Source organism: Camellia sinensis, chromosome 3 (assembly GCF_055761805.1).
Source record: "Camellia sinensis isolate YWXY chromosome 3, ASM5576180v1, whole genome shotgun sequence".
NCBI classification, from domain to species: Eukaryota; Viridiplantae; Streptophyta; class Magnoliopsida; order Ericales; family Theaceae; genus Camellia; species Camellia sinensis.
In genome coordinates this window covers 175,979,817-176,007,528 of record NC_138963.1, presented here as the reverse complement: position 1 = coordinate 176,007,528, position 27,712 = coordinate 175,979,817, and the positions used below count along the sequence as shown (strand labels likewise).

The following is a 27,712-nucleotide window of genomic DNA, read 5'->3' as shown; positions in this document are numbered from 1 at the left end:
AATCATCAAGTTTGGAAACTAACTTTTTCAATCAAAAAGTTTAAAAATAAAAAAAAAATAAAAAAAATAGTCACTTTTTTATACGTGTTATCGTAAAAAAAGTCTGCTAAAATAGTTAGTTCCCAAAACAACACTTAAAGTTGTTATTATGAGGTCATCATATTTTAAGTAAATCTTGTTCATTAATTTTAAATTCTAAATTCATTTCTAAACTCTAAACCCTAAATCATTTTTTCTAGTCTGTAGTGTTCCTAAACTCTTAAGCCATGCTTTGCCCAACAAGACGTCAACTTGATGATTGATCACCATGTGGGTAGCAACAAGAAGTCTTGAATCAGTCAAGACTCATGACCAAACCATGGAAATGACCACATGCAATATAATACTATATATCTCTTCCAAAACTAACAGATCTCCAAATATTTCTTATATTTATATATAGACACACACACACACACAGAGACAGAGACAGAGAGTCAAGGGAAGGAGTGTCTTGATTTGCGATCTATGTTGGAGAGGATGAAGAACTTGTTTGTTGAGTTTCTAGGGTTTGTGATTTTGAGTGGCATTTTTTGGGGCATGGTAGCAGGTGATGAAGCCCATTACTATGACTTTGTTGTAAGTCCACTGCTATATTTAATTAGTTTTTTAAAATTTAAATCAAAACTTGTTTACTTAATATTCTTGTTACCTCTAGCATGCATATTTTTGAAAATTAGTATAATCCAATGGGATTAATTATATAGTATTGTCAAAGTATCAGCTTAACATATTGATATGGTGTTCTCGAATCAATGAGTATACTAGTAATCTCGTCAATTGAGCCGATATACACTATAAAAAAATAAGATTTTAGATACAAAAATTTAGAAATAAAATTATTTTTTAGGAACTAAATAATTTTGTTACGAAAAAAGTGACGTTAGTATATATTTAGCAACAAAAGTTGGATATTAGTGATGAATTATTATCCTTTTGGGACCAAATTTTTTGTTTCAAAAAGTGAACCATTTTGAAAACAAATTATTTTGTCCCTAAGAGTCTATTTATTAGTGACATTTTCAAAATTTTGTTGCTAAAAGTCTTATTTTTTTTACTTTTCAAGACGACATTTTAGTGACTATCCTCATGACGATGAAAATTAGTCCCTAAATGTCTTTTGCAATAAAATTCACTTTTAGAGAACAAAATATTTAGTCTTTAAAACTCATATATGTTGTAGTGGTAACCCACCATTTACTAGTTGGAGGGAAAAAAGTAGGTCCCATCTATCTTCTTTTATACAATTTCATTGGTCAAGAGTACAACAGGTATATACAAGGATCAAAAATTTATAAGAAGACCAATGACAAATGGCAATGAATAGAAGAATAAGGCCGAGTTTGGGAAGTTCATAAAAAGTTAAAAGAATAAAAAATTATTTAAAAAGTTAAACATTTAACACTATTTATCAAAAGTCAACAATTACGGCTGCACAACTCTCAATCCTAATTTTTTCCTACACACTAATTTATACAATTTTTTAATACACATTTTTCCATAAAAAGTCAAAAAGTTAACCCAAACATCCATATTTTTTTTCTCAATTTTTTAGTCCAAAAAGATAAAAAGTGTATTTATTTAGGACATTCCAAAAAAACCCTAAATATAACACCATAAATTCAAATTATGCTTTTTCTTCTTTTGATATTCCAATGTTTTGTAAGGTTGTGCAGCACAAAAAGCACGTTGGTGGTGAATGATAGTTTTCCAGGGCCAGTGATTCGTGTTCATAAGGGGGATACAGTATATGTCACTGTTCACAATCAAGGAATTTATGACATCACTATTCACTGGTTCTCTCTCTCTCTCATGTTGATTTCATTAACACACTCCATTGATTCAAAATTTGAATATGGTTGTCTCTAAAGCTGTTTGGCAATAACTTTTTTTTAGGAATTTGTTTTTGATTACATTTTCTCTTCTAGCCAACTTTTTAAAAATTATCATTTTTTTTTTGACCTATTAGATTTATTTAGACTAGAAGGCCTTAAAGATTATTAAAAAAAAAATTAAAAAAAAGGACCACATATGTATAAAAAATATAAACAATTAATAATTTTTTATCTTATGCTTCTTTTTTTTCCTTTCAATTTTGGTCCTTTTTTTACTTTAAATTTCTAGGATTGTCTACTACTAATACTATAACCTAAAATAAATAAAAAATAAAATTGACAAAAGTTTTAATAAAGTTTGCTAAAGATGAAAAAAATAAAAAATAAAAAAAAACGTCAATGAAAAAATTGCTAAAAATATTACCAAATTTGTTTGGGGCTGGTCTTTTTATTTGGCCTTTTAATAAGAAAAAAAGAAAGAAACAAAAACCTTCTTATTCTTCTAGGCATTTGGTTGGCAGAAATGCCTGGTAGCTCGACAAAATAAGGCTCGAATGGCCCGACCCTTCGCTTTATCTCTCTTTCTCTTTCTCTGTCTTTTTTTTTCTCTCTCCTTCTCCAACAGATTTTCTCTCTCCTCTCTATCTCTCTCCTCTCGACTTTCATTCGAAGAACAAAGGCAGTGATTCAACCGACGAAACTCGATCTTCTGCTGAGTTTTTTCTTTGATTCTTCTTCATCTTTTTTTTTTTCCCGTTGAGTTTTCTAACCTCCTCTTATAACTGATCTCCTCTTCTTTGATTATCTTCTTCTTCGATAGGTTTGGTTTTGATTTTGTTTTTGATTCTATGGGTTTGGTTTTGATTTGATTTTGGATTTTGATTTTGAGTTTTGGAAAGGAAGAAGAGGAATTGATTTTGGATATTGAGGAAGATGAAGCTTGGAGAGGGCCATAAAGATTCCAAGTGAAGAATGAGAGAGATAAGTGAAGTTCTCTGTGATGGTAATTTTGGATTTGTGATGGTGATCTTAAGGAATTGATTTTGGATCTTGAGGTGATGGTGATCTTGGATCTGTGATGATGTTTGTTGTTTGTTTGTGATGGTGATGGTGATCTTGAGAAAGATGAAGCTCTATATTGATTTTGGTCATAAAGATTCTAAACGAAGAATGAGGGAGAGGAGTGAAGCTCTGTGTCTTCTTCTTTCTGGAGACAAAACAACAAACAACACACACACACACACACACACACACACACACTAAAAAAAAAAAAAAAGAGGTACCAAAACGATGTCGTTTTGATACCTCGAGCCATGACTCTTTCAAGCTATCTAGCGGGGCTGTTTGGTTTGGGGCATTTTTACCCCGACTACTAAACTAGCCCAAATAAAATTGCCTTTTTAGTTTGTAATTGTATAGTTGGAAGCATATAATTTTGAAGGAAAAATCAGTAATTTCCAACTAAAAGCCAAATTTATATGAAGTTTACGGTTTTTCGTATATGCCAAACATGTGTCCCAAGCATTTCAGATGACTCGGCTGAAAAGCCAACCCAAACAAAGCCTTATTTCAAGATGTAGACAAACTCTTAAGTATTTCACCATTTTATTTCAAATAATATTTACTCACACTACACACATTATATGTATGTAGAACAATACATTTTTTTTTTGTTGGAAATTATGGTAAGTCTCCTTAAAATTTGATTAATTTATATTTTGCTCTTCTGAACTTCAAAACACAAGAGGTAATCACCTCGAAATATTATCTTGTTATATTTAACTTGTTCTTTTAAGATTATGTTAGGAATTTAATATAAAATCAAATCATATGTAAAACATATGACATATTTATTAAAAAGATTCACGAAATAATGTCCTTATTAGGTGATTCCATTTTCACTTTGCCATTAAGATAAAGAAGATAGTGCAAATATCACCAGATAATGGTATTATTGTTTTAAAAAAATCAATAAATGTATCATGTGATTCACACATAACTGTAGACACCCCATTTTTGACCGACCTTAAGACTCAGACATCACCAGTTGAGGGCTCGGTGATGCTGAATATTGTGCTCGTTCTGAGGTTTCAAAGTCTCGGCTGCGAGCCTTGCCTCCGGATTTCGGAGCTCTTTTGTGCTTTGCCTCGGTTTGCGAACCAGGTCCTATTTTCTCTGTTTTCTCTTCCCGAAGGGAGGGAGAGGTCTCGTAGATCATCTCTCAGTGGTCGTAGGCTACGTTTCGTGGTCGTAGGCCATTTTTCCAGTTTGGAGCCCGGTTTCTGGTTTTCGGAACCGTCGGCCGTGTGCCTCGGTTCGGGACCGCTTAACTATCTCCGTTTACTTCGGGTTTTGTCACACATCTTATTTCCTCCCTTTAGAGGAACACTGGGGCCCGGGAGACCACCTTCGTGGTCATACGCCACTTCCGGTGCCTAACAGCCTGTTTTTGGGGCCCCGAACCGCGCATTTTGGCCCCCGAACCTTCGTTTTGCATCCGTTTTGGTCCATTTTTGGTAAGGGCCTTATTTTCACTGTTAGGGAAGTGGTAGGATGGTGGCCGGCCACCTATTCCCCTGAAAAGCCAGGTTTCTCTTTTTCTCTCTCCAAAAGCCGGTTTTTCGGAACAAAAACTGGTTTTTCTGACAACAAGCTGGCTTTTCTTACTTTTGAGCCACATTTTTTGACTTTTCATACCACCATGGTGATCTACTCATCTGGGAGGCCACCAATATGGGTAGGCCGACCAGTAATTCACTTCGACCCTTTTAAACCTTGCTTTAAAGCTAGTTTTTCTCTCTCTTGGGTCACATTTTCTAGTTTTTCTCCACAGAGCTGTGTTCTACTCATCTGGGAGGCCACCTTCCTGGGTAGGCCGACCAGCAATTGTTCTTGAACCTATTAACCCCTGGTCGGCCGACCAGGGGGAGTGGCCGGCCGGCCACTTGAACTGGCCGGCCTGCTTATTGTTTTTCCTCTCTTTGAGTGTAATCTAGCTCTGCCAGCTGGAGATCATTTGGTGCATCCTCCACACACGTGTATGGAGGATCTTTGAAGCTTCCAAGAGAAGCTTTGGCCTCTCTTCTCTATAAGAGAGGCCCTCCTCTTTGTATCTAGAGGTTAGACACTTTTGCTTAAGGCATATACACCTCTCCCTCCCTTGCTACTATTCCAAGCTCCAAAACCCTAACTTCCTTGGTCCATTTACACTACAACCCATAGCACCACACCACCATCATCTATTCCAGCCCCTTGGAAGTCATTTGCAGAGGTTAAAAGCTCATTTCCTTGAACCAAAGGCTGCTGGAAAGTTAGGCTACAAGGGTAAGCTCCTATTCTTCCCATTTTTGCACTATTTTGTTCTATATCTTAGCCCCTTTTGCTTACATTTTTGGGCTTCGGCCTGAACTAAAAAAGTCTTATTTTGAGCTCATCTTCATGTTTGATTAAGGACTTTTCTCTGTTTGAAGTCTTCTACTCCCCCTTTGTGCTTTATCCCTCTTTTGGGGCTTATTTTGCATGATATATTAGCCCTATTTTTGAGCATTTCTAGGCTTCAAGCCAAACTGTAAAGTATCTTTTTTTGATCCCCTCTTCAACTGTGTTGAAGGGCTCTTCACTGTTTGAGGCCATCTACTGCCCCTTTCCCTTTATCTCTCTTTTAGGGCTATTTTTGCATCATATTTTAGCCTTATTTGTGAGCATATTCGAGATTTGCCATAAATTGTAAAGTATCTTGTTTTGAGCCCCTCTCCAACTTTGTTGAAGGGATCTTTGCTGTTTGAGGCCTTTTGCTGCCCTGTTTGTTCAATATCTCTTTTAGGGTTGTTTTTGCATAATACATTAGCCTTATTTGTGAGCCATTTTGGGCTTCAGCTTGAACTAAAAAAAAATCTTGTTTTGATATCATCTTTATGTTTGATTAAGGTCTATTCTCTGTTTGGGGTCATCTTCCCCTATGCATGCTTCATTCCTTCATGATTAGGGCCATGCATTAGAGCACTTGCATTGGCCATGGTTTGGCCTCTTAGCCACTAAAATCTAGTGGATTTTCAGTGGCTTTGATGCATTTTTGAGGGCCAAAATTAGAGGGGGGTAGCCCCCTCTCTCCTTGTTTTGTTTGGGGATCTTTTGGGCCTCCCAACGGGGCCTCATTTTTCATGCATCGAAGTCCGATTTCAGGCCTCATTCTGTGAGTTTTAGGGTCTGCCTTAGGTCTGTCCAAGGCCCTTTTGATCATATTTTATACCTGCAATGCATGTGTAAAACAATCTCATTCAAGGCCCTTCAAAGAGGCCTTTCTTTGCATGTTCCCTAGACCAATTTCAGGGTCAATTTGGTGAGTTTCAGAGCTGTCATATTTGATTTCCAGAGTTGGTTGTGCCATGCTAAGTGTCCTTGATGCATGTGCTTAATTACCCCTTGTATGCCCTTCCAAAGAAGCCCCTCATTTTTGCACATGTTGGTTGCATTTCAGTGATTATTTGGGTATATTTTGGCATGTTTTATTCACTGATTTTTGCTGGTTTGGTGAGATTTCATATGCTTCATATGCATGCCATGTAAACCATGTTTGCTAGTCAAAGTTACATGCTATTTTAGTCCATCATGCTAGCATCTTTTGGTCATGCTTTGAACTAGAAATGTTCATGTTTTGGGACTGCCTTGGCTCTGTCTTTGTGCTTCATGGTCAAATAATGCATGCTTTGTATAGCTACAAGTCAATACATGTGCCTAGTTTTGAGTTTCGGGGCTTACTCCATGCATCGAGTGCCATGTTTGCATGATTCGGGACCATTTAGCATCATGTTTCAGTGCTGAAATTTACATGTTTGAATGTCATGTTTCATCCTTGCCATGCTTTGGTAGAGTGGTACTTTATGCCTTAGGTTCGGTCCTCGATTTGCGTGCATGGATGCACGCATTTCGGTCCTCTCATTTTCATCTAATGGCTGCTGATGTGAGTGTAGCTGAGGTCCACTCATGTTGGTGTAAGTCCATTATGCATCGTGTATGCCATTTCAATTCATAGCATTGTGTATGCTGAGTTGCATGTTAGAGCATTGTGTATGCTGAGTTGCATGTTAGAGCATTGTGTATGCCATGTTACATTGAGCATTGTGTATGCCATTTCATAGCATTGCGTATGCTAGGTTGTACGTTAGTCACATTGTGTATGCCATCTCATTTGCATTGTGTTTGGGATAGGAGTTAGCCCAAGCACGGAAAACGAGGTACGTTTCGTACTCCGAGTGACGGAACGTGTCTCAATTCCCTGTCACCGACACTCCGGATTACCCATGATGGAGTTTAGGTCTTGTTGTGTTTTCATGTGCATTCATCTCATATTGAGTCGTGCAATTCGACTCCTCGGCCATCATGCATCGATATGCGTAATTGGTGGTACGAGGATCGAGGACTACACTCCTTGAAGAGTAGTCATACATACATATGTGAAATACTTTGCCATGCCCCTTTGTTCCTCTCTGTTACAGTAAATCAGAAATCAGCAGCTTTCTAAAGCCTTGCACAGCATTCCGGCATTAATTGCAAACAGAGGCGAATCGGGGCATCGCAATGGATTTCCGCGCCAGGCAACTCAAGCATGCATCTCCCATCATTCGGAACAGAGCTGAGGCAGTCCATAGGCTTGCATGCTGATTTATCGCTTTCCTAGTTAATTTGTTAATTAATTAGGGTTTTGTAATATTTAATTATTCATTTCGGACTGTATTATTCTTTCGGACCCTCCGAGTGAGGGCACAATTGTAATGAGTGTGCGTGTGTGTGATGTATGTCTTCTAACCCCACGTCTTTCTCCCTTTTATTTACCAGCTTATGATGGTTAGATTAGGGCATATTTCAATTAGCATACAGTATGATAACGTGTTTGCATTCATTCATCTGTCTTGCACGCACCGGGCTCGGCGCATCATACTAACTGCATTTGTATTTCAATTCCAAGTTGAATACTTGTTAGTTGTAGCATTTCATATGCCATCTTTAGAATAGCCGAGCCTATCTTAGTTGCAATTTTGCATGTGTTGCATTAGGCATTTCTGTATAGTTAGGATCATGCATTGATTTCTAACTAGTTTCTGTTTTGGCTTGGAGTACTCGATAAGTACTTATGCTTTAGCATCCTTGCATGCGTGTGAGTGACTGCCATGATAGCATGCTTACCATGAGGCTATATGCTTATATGATATAACTACCTGAATGCCTGTGGGTGAAGGTTGGGTTACTTGGATTGGAACAATTCATCAAATTGTGAGTTTTAAGCCCACTAGATAGTGGCAAATCATCATGTTTTCTAAGCCCACCTGAGGGTGGCAAATCCACATTTTAGCATACTTGTGAGTAGCAAACCGCTTTTCAAAACAAACATAAGATGTGTTGTTCCAATTCAGGCGACCCAGTCTATACTTGTATGTTGTGCGCATCACATAGTAAATCTAGGCTAATAATCGGAATAAGAACACATAATGTTTTCAAAATTAGATATCATGGTTCGTAGAGGCCAATCTTTGATCGGGCGAGCGGGGGTGCTCACGAAGTGACCTTCCCCAATCGTACCCAAGTTCCCGAGCCGAGGCAACTTTGGTGATGACAGACATGTGGCCTTAGGCAACGAGTCAGGGTTTCCTAAATTTCCCAAAATAAAATATTTATGTGGCGACTCTGTATCTGGCAAAGCAGTCCATGTTTGGCACTTCTTTCAAAAAATCTGTTTTAAAAAAAATGATTTGCCGGATTTGGACTCTTTGATGATTTCATCGGTCTTGCATTGCACTCTGCGAGATTAGATATAGGACCGTGACATTGAGTCTTGAACTGTAGTGAGCCTAATGAACAACACGGGATTTCCCTCCCGGGGCGTTCGGGGACGTCTACAGTTTCTGGCGACTCTACTGGGGATTTAGTGAACTTGACTCGAACTCATGATATCTTGTTTTGACTACACTTATGTGTTTCTTTGCATTGCATGTGCATTGGTGCGCCTAGGACACCGTGTTTGCCATCTGCTATTCCTGAACGGTTTGCCGGAGGCTTGCTTTGTCACAGCATGCCATAAGGCTGACCGATTACGGGCTCTGCCAGTATGGGAGCACAAACCCCGGTTTTACCGGGGCACCCTTTTTGACCATTCGACCTAGTGCATATTCAGAATCCATAGTGACCATTCCAAACTAGGACAGGTTGCTTACCCGTTTATAGGTTGTTTGAAACCGCTTCGTGCGCAGTGAAACCCTAGCTCCTGACAAAATAGGACAGGGAAACCCTACCCCCAACATAGGGGTGTTTTGGCTCTCTTTGCTTGCTATGTGCTTTTAGAGTGCATCTCTACAAAGAATGCATGTATCAGTTTGTACGATTGAGTATCAGGCCTGTGGGCATCAGGATCAGTATTTGGGAAATCAGTTTTACCTGAGGGTATCAGTTTACAGGCAGAATTTTGGGACAGAATTCAGTAGGAGGCACAGTCATCCTAGTATGCTCATATCTGTTTTGGTGAAATCGGGCTGAGATGCTGTCTATTTTCTCTTTTGCTAGGGTAGTCTTGGAACCATAGCTTCAGAAGGCTCCAATATCCCTCGAGGTTCATCGGACTTGTGCTGATAGACTTTGTCAAGTCAGAGATTCAGTTCAAGGGCAAATCAGTGTTCCTCCGCCAGAGGCAGGGTAAAAGGGGGCCAGTTAGGCACAGATCACCGGTTCAGCAGTTAACAGATCAGTGGCCCTTATCCACCCCACCAGTGAACAGTCAGGCTGAGGCCTCAGTTTTTATCACAGAGATAGATATACCAGTCAGTCAGCCGGAATAGCAGAACATGGCAGGGATAGAGGAAATGATGCATCAACTCCAAGAAAGTATGAAACTCATGCAGCAAGACGCTACCCGCCAGACGGAATTTGCCAAATAGCAGGTTGCGATCATGGCCCAGCAGGCTGAGCCAATCACCAGGCTGCAACAGCAAAATGAAGCATCTGCTTCGCATCAAGCTCCTCCCCCACTAGGAGCTCCAGCACCTAGGGAGACACCAAATGTCCAGGAAGGTACGGACATTCCGATGGGGCCGGCTCCGCCCCCAATCCTACCCCAATTATCCAAAACACCCACCAACCTGCTGGATTCTCCCTTTGAGTTCGAGGTGGACCCCACAACATTGAAGGCGAGCAAGCTTGAAAAGCTGTTCAAGAAATCTCAGGACGTCAAGTCCATCCCGGACATTGAGGATGGGTATACCGATGCGGTTGTGACGCTGCCAGACCGCTTTAAAATGCCACATATTGACCGCTTTGACGGATCTAGGGATCCCCTGGTGCATCTTTGGTTGTTCTCAAATATACTACGGCTGATGGGCCTCACCAGACCGCAGAAGCTTTCATTATTTGGCCGGACCCTGTCAGGTGTGGCCGCTATCTGATATGCAAAATTAGAAGACGATGTCAAACGGAACTGGGATGAGATGGCCGAGGCCTTCGTTGCGCAGTACTCCTATAACACGTAAATCGAGGTCACAACCCGTGATCTTGAGACAACAAGGCAAGAGCCTAAGGAGAGTTTTTCTGATTTCGTAGCCCGCTGGAGGGCCAAGGCCTCAATGATGACCCTTAGGCCCACTGACAGAGATCAAATTCGTATGATTGTGCGCAATCTCCAGCCCAAGCTTATGCAGAAAATGATCGTTCTCCCCTTCCCCACCTTTTCAGACTTACATGAGATGGGAGTACAGATCGAGGACGCTATGAAGCAGGGCCTTCTTGACCAGGAGAAAGAGCAGCCCAGGAGGGCATTTTCCCGCAGCTTAAATGCGACCACCAGTGGTGATGCAGCTGCAAGATCTTCTGAAGTGGGCATGGTTACCACCTCTACATCAAAAACAGCTACCTCATTCACCGGTGCGTCTAGAAGTAGCTCACAAGAAACCAAATATCCACCTCGAGTCAAGAGGGTTTTTACCCCACTTCATATGCCTTTGTCAAAGGCTCTAGAGGTCTTACTCCAGAAAGGACATTTGAAACCGTTGGAACCACGACCCCTACCCGATCCTATCCCTGCAAAGCATGACCAGACTAAATACTGTGCCTACCATCAACAAACCGGTCATGACACCGACAGTTGTTTTCATCTGCGCCATGATATACAAGATCTGTTTGACAACGGGGTCATTGCCGCACCAAGTCCTGCAAAGTCTATCGGCACTTGATCAGTGAACTTGTGGGGGATAATGTGATTATGTGATCGGGGGATGAACCAGCTGCGGGTGGCGCTCGATTTACTCCAGATGTGGCGTGTGGCACGCACTGTTTTGAGCATTTGTGAATGCTAGTTTTTGTATTTTCTGACTTGGGTATTGGGTCAGTTTTGTTGTTTTATGCATAGTCAGTCTTTTTGTACTGTGTTAGTTGGGTCTGTCTTATTGTATCGAGTCAGTCCTATTTTGTTAGAGTCGGGTGATCCCGGGGACGTTACCTCGGATATCACTATTTTGTTTTGTGTCTGTCTTTTGGCTTCCTTTTGAGTTTATTTCTGCCGGGGAGCCAATAACACCAAAAGATTTGAATGAAACAGCAGTGGTTTTTTCATACTTTTGTGCTTGCTTTTGTCTTGTGCCGGTTGTGCCAAAAATTTGAATGAAACGGCAGTACTTTTTGCCTGCTCTTCTGTGCCTTGAAATCATTGTATTGACCTAAGCTTTTCAAAACTTTTTCTAACACTGCGGTGAAAACAAAGGGGAAGGAATTCCTCGGGTTTTGCAAAAATTTGATCAATTGAGAGAAAGAGAGGCATGCTAAGCCCTTAATGAATGAAGTCATGCTTGTTAGTGTGAGTACTGGGAAGGTTCCTGGCTTGATCCAGATTGGTTCTACACTGTCTTCAGTGTGAGCGACTGGTCGCTTTCTTAAAAGATTTCGAAAAATGTTTTGCGCGGTCCTGCGAAGACCTGTGTAGAATCGCTCTTGAGATTGTGTTGCTTAGGATCGCTCTCAGCCTCGAGACTCGACCCCTCTGCTTTCAAAACCTTGAACTAAGATTCAGAATGTTCAACGGTCAATCACGATGTGAGGCCTGTGTGGCCAGATTTGAAGCAGCCCTTGAACTAGGGGCATGGAAGTCAGATCAAGAAGATCAGACGTCGTCAACAGAAACTTGCAAAGCTAGATCAGGAGCACCCCTCAAACTAGGGGCAAAAGAATTTCAAATGTGCTCGAAGAGTCAAAGATGAAGATCAGCGGGAATGACAAATCCCAGAAGAGAGAAAAGAAGAAAATACTGTTGAAAGACAACTGAGTTCCCATCCACAAAACTAGGGGCAAATTCAGCCCCCCATTGGATGGACTCCTGCATCGTCAGCGAACAGCAGCCATTCTCCTGGATTCAGATGACTTCGGGATCTCAAAACCATTTGACATGGACAAAGCTACACTTTACCCTTGAGAGGCTCGTTGGGCCGAAAACCTGGAAGGGCGACCTAGGTAAAAGTTAGAGCGAAAAAAAAAAAGAAAAAAAAAAGAAAAGAAAAATGCAAAAAATAAAGAAAAAGAAATAAAAATCTTGAAAAGATTGAAGAAAAGAAAATGAAAAGAGAAGAAGAACAAAGCTCGCAAGGTTGAAAACCCAGAAGGACGACCTTGGCAAAAGTTAAAGCGCAAAAGGAGAGGTTAAATACACGAGTGTACCTTAACCCCGAAACTACGTAAGGCTTGATTCCCATGTTTGGGATACGTAGGCAACTTCATTTTGAAGTCCAGCCATAAAACACTTCAAATTCAATTGTGTCCATGTAATGGTTTTGATGGTCTTTGCCTTCTCTGTATCCGAGAGTTCGGTTGTGATCATTGCTCTGAAGACTGATTACAATGCGCTGCGGTGCCATTCAAACAAGGGGCAACTTTCCGTTGCCATACAATGCGCTGCGGTGCCATTCAAACAATGGGCAACTTTCCGTTGCTATTCAATGTGTGTGGTGCCATTCAAACAAGGGACAACTTTCCGTTGCCATGTAGCTCTCTTCAAGCAAGGGGTAATTTTCCTTCGGATCTGAGGTTGTGCATCTCAAGAGTAGGTTCCGTGCTCGTTGAGCAGTGGCCGTTTGCAAAAATAGTTATTGAGAATTTTTACTGAGGTTGACTAATTCTCTCGAAAATTATTCTATTTTTTTTTCAAAAAAACTGGACCATTTTCTTGGACTCAAAAAAGGAAAATTTTCAGTACTCATAACCTAACTTGCATGATTTCAAATCAGAAAATCGAACAAGCATGTTAATCTAACTCTCATGTCGGTCAAAATTGTTTTAGTAGAAAACCAAAACAAAAAAAAAATGGTCAAAATGATGAACTAGGGGCACAGTTGAGTCGGGCTTTTTGTCTTTCCCCCGTCGTCATTGCATTTGCCAAAAAAGACACCATACTTGCCGGAAAGGGCACCCTGTTCGCTAAAAGGGCACAGCGGAAGCTAACAGAAAAGGGCTGAAAGCTCTTATATCCTCCGAGCAGCGAGGTATCAAGCCAAGTACGAAGCACGAACTGGAATGGAGCAAGGTATTCCACTCCCTCATCCGGATAGATCTGATCACGTCCAAACTCTCCAGCAAAAGCATCATCAACCGATGTCAGTTGCAAATTTGCTACACACCCCATCTTAGTGCAACTCCTCTGTGGGAGGAACTCACTGGCTGTGAGCGAAAGAAAGAGAATCTAGCAGCATGCTAGGGGCAAGAGCCTGCAATTTCTTGTTTATCCATCAACCACCCAAGGAAGGGATAAAAAATGAGAGATTGAAGAATAGAGAGATGTGCGCTGAGAGAAAAAGTGAGGAGAAGGGCTTTTCCAGAAAAACAGAGCTTGAGGGCCGAGTGACGTGAGAATCACAAATGAGAGAGGGTGGGAAACAATACCCAGAGAAACAGGCTCCCTGTGCACGTCTGAGTGTCGTGTCTTTTGTTTTATCTCGATTCTTGTCTTGAGTCGTTTTTGAGTGTCTGTGTTTGTGTTTAGGTTGTTTACCTTTTGTTTTTCGTTGTTGAGTCGTTTTGGCTGTGTTCAGTCGTAGGCTCAATACCCGGTCGAGAACTCATTTATCAATTTCAAAATAAAATCGTTTTGCGCTCCGAGTGCCGTGTCGTTCTCCACATCTGTGCAAAACAAGATTCGTTCTTTCATAAAACCGCAGGGTTCAACCCGGGTCATGCGCAAACAGTAAAATCAGAACCTATCTGAAGCTATATAGGTTCCAGACTACCAAGCAAAAGAAAAGAGGGAAAATGTCGGGTATCTGAGTTTGTTTAAACTTCGGTAAGTTCCGAGATTGTATTCCGTGTGTACCTCTTCAGGTCTTGCCAATGCTCCGAAGCATAAGTGTGCCTCTACCTCAAGCTCAAGATCAAGTCTGCTTCAAGCCAGAATGGTGATCAAAAGTGCTCTTCTTGAGTACCATTCCCTGCCAGGGACATCTTGGCCGTGTTTGCAATGAGTTCCTAGGAGACCAACTGTGACAGTGGAAACTAGAGTTCGAATGGTTGTTGCCTAGAACGCAAAGGTTCGGGATTTCCGAGACTAAAGTCTGGTTTAAATACCCAGAGGCGTGTCCTCGGCTTGAAATCTGTGTGGAAGCCCCATAGGTTGAGATAGCGTGTATGCACCTCAATTCTGGATACTGAACCAACCTAGTCTGTCACCCCGTTGGAAAATAGGGAAAGTTGTGAATATGATCAGGAAGAAAGGCAGCATCCAAAGTGTTCTACCTGAAGAACCCTTGTTAGTATTTTCAGGGCCTTTGTACTGTAAGTTGAAGGTAAGTGTTCGAAGAGCATAAGGGAAAATCCCCATCGGAGAAGAGCGGTTCACCTCCACTCACCTCATGAGGTGTTTTTTAAAGCGCCGCTACGCTTGTTTATTGCGTTCCTTAAACATCATGCATTATATTGTATTGTACCTATCAAGTTTCTTTCTCATTCATGACGATATTGTATGTATGGTTCATTCAAAAAAGTTCCGTTTGAGATCCTTTATTTAGTGTATCAATCACACTTCATTCAGTTAGTGTATCAATCACACTTCATTTAGTGTATCAATCACACCTCATTCACCCTTAGTGTATCTATCACACTTTCTTCAATCACACTCTCTTCACTTAGTGTATCAATCACACTTCTTCTCATTTTCTGTATCTATCACACACATTCTCATTTTCTGTATCTATCACACATATTCTCATTTTCTGTATCTATCACACACATCCACCTTTAGTGTATCCATCACACTTGTTCACTTAGTGCATCTATCACACTTTGTGTTCACCTTTAGCATATCTATCACACTTGTTCACTAAGTGCTTCTATCACACTTCGTGTTCACCTTTTGTGTATCCATCGTACTTGTTCACTAAGTGCATCTATCACACTTTGTGCTCACCTTTAGTGTATCTATCATACTTGTTCACTAAGTGCATCTATCACACTTTGTGTTCACCTTTTGTGTATCCATCACACTTGTTCACTAAGTGCATCAATCACACTTCGTGTTCACATTTAGTATATCAATCATACTCTGTTCACTAAGTGCATCTATCACACTTTGTATTCACCTTTTGTGTATCCATCACAGTTGTTCACTAAGTGCATCTATCACACTTCGTGTTCACATTTAGTATATCAATCATACTCTGTTCACTAAGTGCATCTATCACACTTCGTGTTCACCTTTTGTGTATCCATCACACTTGTTCACTAAGTGCATCTATCACACTTTGTGCTCACCTTTAGTGTATCTATCATACTTGTTCACTATCTATTACACTTCGTGTTCACCTTTTGTGTATCCATCACACTTTGCTCACTAAGTGCATCTATCACACCTTGTGTTCACCCTTTGTGTATCTATCACACGTGTTTACTCACTTTGTGTATCTATCACACGTTCGCTTTGTGTATCTATCACACATGCACACTGTATTCGCAGTGAGAATTGCAATAATTCTCCGCATTCTTAAACTGCATGAAATGTAGTTATTGCTTTGCATTCTTGCTTAAAACTGTTGCGTGTGCGCTTCATTACAGCTTGCTGCTTTACATGATCATGAGTTATATTCGGCTTTGTGCATATCGTTTTGCATTTTGCCCCCTGCCTGCGGGCATGCCTGCGGGCACATCTTTGTTATCTTGTATGTTTGTCTAAGTCTTCGGCCTTGTCAAAAATGAGTCGTCTCTGAGCTTTGACATTCACTCTCGTCACGTATGACTTCCGAATTCTGTCAAAGAGGGGCAACTGTAGACACCCCATTTTTGACCGACCTTAAGACTCAGACGTCACCAGTTGAGCACTCAGTAATGTTGCATATTGTGCTCGTTTTGAGGTTTCAGAGTCTCGGCTGCGAGCCTTGCCTCCGGACTTCGAAGCTCTTTTGTGCTTTGTCTCGATTTGCGAACCAGGTCATGTTTTCTCTGTTTTCTCTTCCCGAAGGGAGGGAGAGGTCTCGTAGATCATCTCTCAGTGGCCATAGGCTACGTTTCGTGGTCGTAGGCCATTTTTCCCGTTTGGAGCCCGGTTTCCAGTTTTCGGAGCCGTCGGCCGTGTGCCTTGGTTCGAGACCGCTTAACTACCTCCGTTTGCTCCGATTTTTGGTACACATCTTATTTCCTCCCTTTAGAGGAACACTGGGGCCCGGGAGACCACCTTCGTGGTCATACGCCACTTCCGGTGACTAACAGCCTATTTTTGGGGCCCCGAACCTTCGTTTTGCATCCGTTTTGTTCCATTTTTGGTAGGGGCCTTATTTTCACTGTTAGGGAAGTGATAGGATGGTGGCCGGCCACCTATTCCCCTGAAAAGCCAGGTTCCTCTTTTTCTCTCTCCAAAAGTTGATTTTTCTGACAGAAAGCTGGTTTTTCCCACTTTTGAGCCACATTTTCTGGCTTTTCATACCACCATGGTGATCTACTCATCTGGGAGGCCACCAATATGGGTAGGCCGACCAGTAATTCACTTTGACCCTTTTGAACCTTGCTTTAAAGCTAGCTTTTCTCTCTCATGGGTCACATTTTCTGATTTTTCTCTACAGAGTTGTGTTCTACTCATCTGGGAGGCCACCTTTCTGGGTAGGCCGACCAGCAATTGTTCTTAAACCTTTTGACCCCTGGTCGGCCGACCAGGAGGAGTGGCCGGCCAGCCACTTGAACTGGCCGGCCTGCTTATTGCTTTTCCTCTCTTTGAGTGTAATCTAGCTTTGCCAGCTGGAGATCATTTGGTGCATCCTCCATACACGTGTATGGAGGATCTTTGAAGCTTCCAAGAGAAGCTTTGGCCTCTCTTCTCTATAAGAGAGGCCCTCCTCTTTGTATCTAGAGGTTAGACACTTCTACTTAAGGCATATACACCTCTCCCTCCCTCTCTTGCTACTATTCCAAGCTCCAAAACCCTAACTTCCTTGGTCCATTTACACTACAACCCATAGCACCACACCACCATCATCTTTTCCAGCCCCTTGAAAGTCATTTGCAGAGGTTGAAAGCTCATTTCCTTGGACCAGAGGCTACTGGAAAGTTAGGCTACAAGGGTAAGCTCCTATTCTCCCAATTTTTGCACTATTTTGTTCTATATCTTAGCCCCTTTTGCTTACACTTTTTGGGCTTCGGCCTGAACTAAAAAAGTCTTATTTTGAGCTCATCTTCATGTTTGATTAAGGACTTTTCTCTGTTTGAAGTCTTCTACTCCCCCTTTGTGCTTTATCCCTCTTTTGGGGCTTATTTTGCATGATATTTTAGCCCTACTTTTGAGCATTTCTGGGCTTCGAGCCAAACTGTAAAGTATCTTGTTTTGATCCCCTCTTCAACTTTGTTGAAGGGCTCTTCACTGTTTGAGGCCATCTACTGCCCCTTTCCCTTTATCTCTCTTTTAGGGCTATTTTTGCATCATATTTTAGCCTTATTTGTGAGCATATTCGAGATTTGCCATAAACTGTAAAGTATCTTGTTTTGAGTGCCTCTCCAACTTTGTTGAAGGGATCTTTACTGTTTGAGGCCTTTTGATGCCCTGTTTGTTCAATCTCTCTTTTAAGGCTGTTTTTGCATAATACATTAGCCTTATTTGTGAGCCATTTTGGGCTTCGGCCTGAACTAAAAAAAAATCTTGTTTTGATATCATCTTTATGTTTGATTAAGGTTTATTCTCTGTTTGGGGTCATCTTCCCCTATGCATGCTTCATTCCTTCATGATTAGGGCCATGCATTAGAGCACTTGCATTGGCCATGGTTTGGCCTCTTAGCCACTGAAATCCAGTGGATTTTCAGTGGCTTTGATGCATTTTTGAGGGCCAAAATTAGAGGGCGGTGACCCCCTCTCTCCTTGTTTTGTTTGGGGATCTTTTGGGCCTTCCAAATGGGCCCCATTTTTCATGCATCGAAGTCCGATTTCAGGCCTCATTCTGTGAGTTTTAGGGTCTGCCTTAGGTCTGTCCAAGGCCCTTTTGATCATATTTTATACCTGCAATGCATGTGTAGAACAATCCCATTCAAGGCCCTTCAAAGAGGCCTTTCTTTGCATGTTCCCTAGACCAATTTCAGGGTCAATTTGGTGAATTCAGGGCTGTCATATTTGATTTCCAAAGTTGGTTGTGCCATGCTAAGTGTCCTTGATGCATGTGCTTAATTACCCCTTGTATGCCCTTCCAAAGAAGCCCCTCATTTTTGCACATGTTGGCTGCATTTCAGTGATTATTTGGGTATATTTTGGCATGTTTTATTCACTAATTTTTGCTAGTTTGGTGAGATTTCATATGCTTCATATGCATGCCATGTAAACCATGTTTGCTAGTCAAAGTTGCATGCTATTTAGTCCATCATGCCAGCATCTTTTGGTCATGCTTTGAACTAGAAATGTTCATGTTTTGGGACTGCCTTGGCTCGGTATTTGTGCTTCATGGTCAAATAATGCATGCTTTGTATAGCTACAAGTCAATACATGTGCCTAGTTTTGAGTTTCGGGGCTTACTCCATGCATCGGGTGCCATGTTTGCATGATTCGGGACCATTTAGCATCATGTTTCAGTGCTGAAATTTACATGTTTGAATGTCATGTTTCATCCTTGCCATGCTTTGGTAGAGTGGTACTTTATGCCTTAGGTTCGGTCCTCGGTTTGCGTGCATGGGTGCACGCATTTCAGTCATCTCATTTTCATCTAATGGCTGCTGATGTGAGTGTGGCTGAGGTCCACTCATGTTGGTGTAAGTCCATTATGCATCCTATATGCCATTTCAATTCATAGCATTGTGTATGCTGAGTTGCATATTAGAGCATTGTGTATGCCATGTTACATCGAGCATTGTGTATACCATTTCAAAGCATTGCGTATGCTAGGTTGTATGTTAGTCGCATTGTGTATGCCATCTCATTTGCATTGTGTTTGGGATAGGAGTTAGCCCAAGCACGGGAAACGAGGTACATTTCGTACTCCGAGTGACGGAACGTGTCTCAATTCCCTGTCACCGACACTCCGGATTACCCATGATGGAGTTTAGGTCTTGTTGTGTTTTCATGTGCATTCATCTCATATTGAGTCGTGCAATTCGACTCCTCGGCCATCATGCATCGATATGCGTGATTGGTGGTATGAGGATCGAGGACTACACTCCCTGAAGAGTAGTCATGCATACATATGTGAAATACTTTGCCATGCCCCTTTGTTCCTCTCTGTTGCAGTAAATCAGAAATCAGCATCTTTCTAAAGCCTTGCACAGCATTCCGACATTAATTGCAAACATAGGCGAATCGGGGCATCGCAATGGATTTCCGCGCCAGGCAACTCAAGCATGCATCTCCCATCATTCGGAACCGAGCCTATCTTAGTTGCATTTTTGCATGTGCTGTATTAGGCATTTATGTATAGTTAGGATCATGCATTAATTTCTAACTAGTTTCTTTTTTGGCTTGGAGTACTCGGTAAGTACTTATGCTTTAGCATCCTTGCATGCGTGTGAGTGACTGTCATGATAGCATGCTTGCCATGATAGCATGTTTATATGATATATGCTTATATGATCCATGATCCATGAGGCTATATGCTTATATGATAACTGCCTGAATACCTGTGGGTGAAGGTTGGGTTACTTGGATTGGAACAATTCATCAAATTGTGAGTTTTAAGCCCACTAGATAGTGGCAAATCATTATGTTTTCTAAGCCCACCTGAGGGTGGCAAATCCACATTTTAGCCTACTTGTGAGTAGCAAACCGCTTTTCAAAACAAACATAAGATGTGTTGTTCCAATTCAGGCGACCCAGTCTATACTTGTATGCTGTGCGCATCACATAGTAAATCTAGACTAATAACCGGAATAAGAACACATAATATTTTCAAAATTAGATATCATGGTTAGTAGAGGCCGATCTTTGATCGGGCGAGCGGGGGTATTCACGAAGTAACCTTCCTCAATCGTACCCAAGTTCCCGAGCCGAGGCAACTTTTGTGATGACGGGCACATGGCCTTAGGCAACGAGTCAGGGTTTCCTAAATTTCCCAAAATAAAATATTTAGGTGGCGACTCTATATCTGGCAAAGCAGTCCATGTTTGGCACTTCTTTCAAAAAATCTGTTTTAAAAAAAAAAAGATTTGCCGGATTTGGACTCTTTGATGATTTCATCGGTCTTGCATTGCACTCTGCGAGATTAGATATAGAACCGTGACATTGAGTCTTGAACTGTGGTGAGCCCAATGAACAACACGGAATTTCCCTCCCGGGGCGTTCGAGGACGTCTACAATAACTTAATTTTGTTTAAATTTCTAATAGAATCTTAATGAAAACTGTTTAGTGTAACAAAAAAAATAGTTCAAGGTGACTAACTATTGAGTTTTGAAATTCATGAAAAGAAAATATAAATGAATCATAATTTAAATGAATTTACGGTAATTTACCCCTTTTTTGTGAGAGATATTCTAAGCCCCACATAAAGTGGGCCCCTTGTGAGACTTACAATTCCTTTCATAAGAAAATAGGCTAGACCATGTTCTTATCTTCAATTCTATTTAAAATAATGAGACCCATAATGTCAAAAAATTCAAGAGTTCCGATAAAATATTCTGCTAATAATGTGACGTATAGAAACAAGCCCCAAAAGAAAAGTACACAAAAATCAACCTATGACTCAAATACAATCCGTACCACTCAAAATGAAATTTTACATATATTTATTTTTATCTGTATATAAATTTTGTAAGTTCTTACGGTAACATGTAGTTGGACAAAAGAGGCCTTCATGACTTGTGATCCTTGGAAACCTGTCCTATCCACCTTGTAAAAACGATTATGTTACTGTCTTTATTCATATTAAACTATGGAGGGGCTTTGTAAAAAAAAAAAAAAAAGTGTATAGGAGTGTAAATAATTCATCAGTTACAGAAACTTAAAAACTTAGAAATTGAAAAATTCAAGTGAGAACGATGGATAAAATATGCAATGTAGTATATAATATGTGACAATTAACAATAACAGGCATGGAGTGAAGCAACCAAGAAATCCATGGTCAGATGGACCAGAATATATCACACAATGTCCCATTGAACCTGGAAGAAAATTCACCTCTGAGGTCATATTTTCCGATGAGGAAGGAACTCTTTGGTGGCATGCTCATAGTGATTGGACAAGAAACAGCATCCATGGTGCCATCGTCATATATCCTGCACCTGGAACTACTCATCCATTTCCCATGCCCGATGACGAAGAAATTATCATGCTTGGTACGTTTAATCATACTTTGACATGTGGACGTATTCGTATCGTGCCTGTTAGTATTATATTAGTATAATGTAGCAATAATGTAATATTAGTGTGCAATATCTAACTGTCTAGCTGTCTCACTAATGATAATGTTTTTACTTTTGGTGTTAGTTAGTTAGTATCCTATGTGTACCACCTTTCCTCTCTCTATAAATGAGAGTGTTGTAAATCACTGAAATCAATCAATATTACATACAATTTATTTTCTCTATATTTCTCTCTTTATACATTGAATTTAACAGTGTCCAAGTCCATGCTACTTAGATAAAATATATCAGCTTACTATCTAACTATATTTACAGGGTCATGGTATAAGGATGACTTAAACCTACTGGTTTCGGAGGATCTCCTAGCTGGTGGAAACTTACCAGTATCAGATGCTTATCTCATCAACGGCCAACCAGGAGATTTTTGCAATCTCTAAAGGTACCGTGTATGTGCATCTCTATGTGTGCCCATTACAATTTGAACCATGTATGTGTATGTGTGTGTATCCATATATGGCTTACCAATATCCATACATATGTGTTGCAGAATCAACATACCGGAGGATGATTGATTACGGCAAGACCTATATGCTTCGCATAATCAACTCAGTAATGAACGTTGATATGTTCTTTGCAATTGCTGATCATAACCTCACAGTTGTTGGCATGGTTGGAAATTACCTAAAACCTACAGTGGCCTCTTATGTTGTGATATCCCCTGGACAAACCATGAATGTTTTAGTTACAGCAAACCAACCTTTGGGTCATTATTACATGGCCACTAGACAGTACGATAGCGTTGATCCAAGCTACACTGATTACAACAAAACAAACACTACAACAATTCTTGAGTATAAAGGCAACTACACTCCTCCGTCTTACCCCATCTTTCCTTCAAACCTTCCTACTTTTCAAGATTTCATTGCAGCTGACAACTTCTTGCACCAACTAAGGAGCTTAGCGAGCCATGATCATCCAAGTGATGTCCCCAAAGACATTACCATCCGTATGTTCATCACAGTTGCTATGAACCAACTTCTCTGTTCAAACAGTTTGTGCCCTGGAACTGGAGAAACTTCACATGACAGGATCGCTTCAAGCTTGAATAATATGACTTTCCTGAATCCGAAGATCGACATTCTGAGTGCATATTATTGGTATGGAAATAGTATACAGAAGAAATATTCAAAAAATATCAATTTCCACCTTAAATAATGTGATACAATAACAGTTATAGGTGTTTTTAAGTTAAATTATAAAAGAAATCACTATAACAAATTAAGATTCTAGAGAAAAATTCAAAAAAGAAAATCACTTTTTAAGGATGAAATATTTTAGTAATCAAAAGTGTCGTATTTTGAATAATGAAATTGGACATTTAATGATGAATTACTATCTTTTTGGAACCAAAATTTTGGTCTCAAAAAGTAAACTCCTTGAGCACGAGACTGTTTTATTCCTAAAAGGGCGTTTATTAGCTAAATTTTAAAAATTGTCACCAAAGGTCATTTTTTTTTACTAGTCGAGATGGCCTTTCAGCAGCAACTCTTGTAACAATAGGATTTGGTCTCTTTAATGTTTTTTACAACAGAATTTTCAATTTTTGAGATAAAAAAAAAAATTGATCTTTAAAACTCTCATATGTTGTATAGATAGATTGAGAATTTACAGTGTAGAGTTGAAGATAATTATTTTGCTATGATCTTTATACAAATATAATCCTTAACATGAATGATTTAAATTAACAATTTTATATTGTTATGTCGAATCCATTATGTTAAAACTAAAAAACTTAATATTGAAAGCCATTACTAAAATATGATATCTAATTTTGAGTTATTTTCCTTTAGTGTCTAAATCTTTTCATTTTGAATCCATAAATCTAAATGCTACCTAAGTACTTTGTTTTTGAATTTTAAGTTCCCATTAGATAGATGGATTTCAAATGAAGGGATTTTATGTTAAATTTTAATATATATATATATATATATACACATATGCGCTAAGAAGCACAGACACAGACACGGGCACACATACGGACATGGACATAGGATGCGGCAATTTTCAAAAAATGGGGACACGGACAAGGCGGGGGACACAGTAAATTTTTTTTTAAAATATATTTTTATTTGTTATGTAGATTAACAGAAACTAACATGATAATATTAATTCAATAAATATAATCATTATATTTAAATAAATTAATAGATTATCCATCCACAAAAAAGTTATATATATAAACCAATAATTAAAAAAACCAGCTTTACAAAGATATATATATATATATAAACCTATTATAAATATAAAAATAAAAATAAATAAAAGATAAAAAGAGTAAGTTTTATAAAGATATATATATATATATATATAAACCTATTATTATAAATAAATAAAAAAACGAGAGTTCGAGAGAGAGGAGTGCAAGAGAAAGAGGGACTGTTTGAGAGAGAGAGAGAATAGACTGTTACAGAGTAAGAGAGAGAGAGAGAAAGAGTGTGAGAGAGAGAGGGACTTACCATCAGGGTTCGAAGGTTTGGATGGACCTCGTCGACGACTGGATGTCGACGGTTAGAGTAGGCATCTTCGATCGATGGTTCGAGTCGGCATCTTCAATCGATGGTTCGCTCTCTCTCCTTCACGACGACAGGTTTGTTAACTCTCTTCACTCTCTCTCCTTTGTCTCTCTCTCTCTCTCCCCCTTTTGTCCCCAAAGATTTATGCCACACCGTGTCTATGCTATGTCCAGATCTAGACACGCGTGTCCTTGCCGTGTCCTCGTCGTGTCCCCTTCAAAAATAATAATTAAATTAAAGGGATACGCCACCTAGTGCGTCCCGTACGTATCCTCGGCGTGTTCCCGTGTCCCTAGCATGGCATCAAATCTAGCGTGTCCATGCTTCATAGTATATATGTATATATACATACATACATACATATATATATATATATATATAAGAAAGTTAGTTATTATAAATAGATTGAGAAACTAAAAAGTAATTCAGAGTATGCTATAGTAAGAATATAATTATTTTATTATTTTTTGTAAACAATTTGAAATAACTATTTTTATATTGTTATTTCAAATTCCTTTAACTTGTTTATTTCATTGTTTTTAACTTTTTGAAAATAAATACAAGAACTTGAGTGGGGTTTACACAAACGATTTTCCAGACCAACCACTTTCTTATTATAACTTCACTGGAGAAAATTTGCCAAAAAATACCAGTGTCAACACAAGGGACGAAGGTGAAGATGTTGAATTATAATGAAACAGTAGAGATAATATTCCAAGGGACTAATGGTCTCGACTCATCAGAGACTCACCCAATGCATTTTCATGGATATAACTTTTACGTGGTTGGATCTGGATATGGTAATTTCAACCCTCAGATTGACCCGGACAAATATAATCTTGTTGATCCACTTCATGTCAATACCATTGCAGTCCCTAAGAATGGTTGGGTTACTATAAGATTCATAGCCAATAATCCAGGTATGTTCAAATTTGATTCAATTTTTTTCTGTGCTTCCAATCTATAAGGCCTTAATATTTTTTTTTTTAATTATCAATTTTCAGTCCTTTGGATCCCATTGTAAAACCAATGCAGCATGGTCCACAAGGATTGGCCCATATATCTGACCTAATAACAATAAACATGAAATTTTAGAAAAGATTTGTCTATGTTACAAAAAATAATAGCAATGCTAACATTTTTTTTTTTGGATAGGTGTGTGGTATTGGCACTGTCATTTTGATCGACATCTTACTTGGGGCATGGCCACTGTTTTTGTAGTGAAGAATGGTAACACTCCTGAGACAAGCATGCGCGATCCCCCTCCAAACTTGCCTCAATGTGAATCTCAATTCACAAATCAGCTCCAACAACTTGATATTTGGGAGAAAAACGTCCCAAATCAAATATGATTTGATTGTAATTTCAATCAATATTATATATCTATCTATCTATAAAGCAAATATCACAATTAGTTTGGATGTCACAAATTTTATTTTATTTTCAAAAATATCTATAAGACCAGTTATAATAACAGTTAGGCCATTATTTACTTATAATTATGTTTGTTATGATTGAGTGTGGTATTGTTATGACTGGCAGTGGATTTTGTTATGACACAATTGTGTATGTCACAACAATATTGTGATTTCTAATTTGAGTGTGGTAATATTACAACAATGTTATTACATCAGGGATGAGTATGCACAAGCCCTCTGCTAATTTGCCTCAATGCAAAGCTTCTTTCACTACTTGGCTTCAAGTACTTGATCATTCAGATAAATTTGTACCCAAATGACATATGATTTGAATGGAAGGTGGCTGAAGATCAAAGTGCAAGGTTCTCATTCTAAGAAGCTGGGACACGAACACGCAACACAACATGGATACAAAACAGACACGACGACAAGCCAATGTTCAAAAAATGTAGGACACACATGAAATATATAATTTTATATATTTATTATATGTTATATATATATATATATATAAATATATCACTCAAAGATAATAAAAAAATGTAATATGACACTAAATCCCTATAAAGCACGAATATGGATACGGATACAGAAACCGGACACGCTGATTTTAAAAAAATAAGGATAGAGATACAGCGGGAGACACGGAAATTTTTATATATATATGTTATGCATTTGCGATGTAGATTAATTAAAATTATATAAAAACAATCAAAATTAATATATTTTTCTTTTTGATAAGTAATTAATTTTATTAGAAAAGCATCAAGGAGATGTAAAGAATACAATGAGCCTAGAACTCCTAACCAATAATTTTATCCAAAAAATCTATGAAAACAAATATATCCGGGTCGGCCCGTGACTCCAAGTGCATAAAGTAAGCAACAAACGATTCTCAAGCCAAGACACTGAATGAGTAATTTCGAGAAACGTTCGTCGATTTCTCTCCAACTAAACCAGCCACATCAAACAAAAAGGCACGATGGACCAAATCCGCCAACGTCGACAACCAACACGAGCACCTCGCCAACCCCATAACATCTCCAACACCCCCTTGGGCTGCACCCAAACAACCCCAAACAAAGACCATACCAACCCCCATAAACGAGATGCAACATCACAATGAAGAAATAAATAATCCACTGACTCGACATCCGTACAACACATACAACAGTGATTCACTAAGACATGACCTTGACAAACCAAATTGTCAATAGTGAGATTCCAGCCCAAAGCAGCTGTCCACAAAAAGAACACTACCTTAGATGGAACACCCGGAACCCAAATGCTTTGCCAAGGGAACAATGTAGTCGCCTCCTCCACCAAACTCCGATAAAAGGATGACACAGTAAAGAGGCCTTTTGTACCCAACACTGCCCACACCACCCTATCCTCCCCTCGCCCAACGGGCCTCAAACCATATAAAAACCCCAACATCTCCTCCAATTGAGTAGCCTCCCAATCCTGAACTGGCCGCCGCAGGCGGACGTCCCAAACTACCACCTCCCCATTCCCCAAACAATTCGCCACAGTCACCTTTGGCTCCGTCGCAATGCCAAAAATCAAAGGGAATCGATCCTCCAACAACACCTCCCCACACCATTTATCTCTCCAAAACCGAACCCTCTCCCCATTTCCCACTCGGAAATGCACCAGATCCCAAAACTCATCCCTCCCAAACCAAATCCCTTTCCACAATCCCCGCCCATGAATTCCTATAACTCTTTCAGTCCTCCAATCCCCACTATCCACCCCAAACTTTGCAGCAATCAAAATTAATATTATGTTATCAAACAATCAAAATTAATAAAAACTAACATTAATTCAATGTATACATAAAAACTACTACATTTAAACATTACAAACATATTTTCTATAAATTATAAAAATTATATAAAGAAAAAATTAAATATATAATAAAAATACATTTACACAATATATATATTATATGATGTAAAAATTAAACTAAACTATAAAATATCTAAATATCTAATCAGAAGATAAAAACATATAAATAAAAAGAAAAAGAAGACGGAGAGGCAGAGAGAGAGAGACAAAACACAGAGAGACGAGAGGCGATAC

General features: G+C 39.4%; 1 protein-coding gene and 1 pseudogene across 2 annotated transcripts in view; both read left to right on the top strand.

Moving 5' to 3' along the window:
- Positions 1-21,680, top strand: part of LOC114308365 (uncharacterized) — a 267,419-nt gene extending 245,739 nt beyond the window's left edge. The window contains exons 23-25 of the mRNA XM_082918621.1: positions 1,223-1,310; positions 1,707-1,835; positions 21,368-21,680. Coding sequence (XP_082774747.1) covers positions 1,223-1,310; positions 1,707-1,835; positions 21,368-21,680 — 530 coding nt within the window. The remainder of the gene's footprint in view (positions 1-1,222; positions 1,311-1,706; positions 1,836-21,367) is intronic.
- LOC114271151 (laccase-14 pseudogene) lies at positions 21,029-25,879 on the top strand (annotated as a pseudogene). The gene is made up of 3 exons (XR_014363365.1): positions 21,029-22,785; positions 24,777-25,132; positions 25,368-25,879. The product of XR_014363365.1 is annotated as a laccase-14 pseudogene (transcript).
- Positions 25,880-27,712: the final 1,833 nt, after the last annotated feature.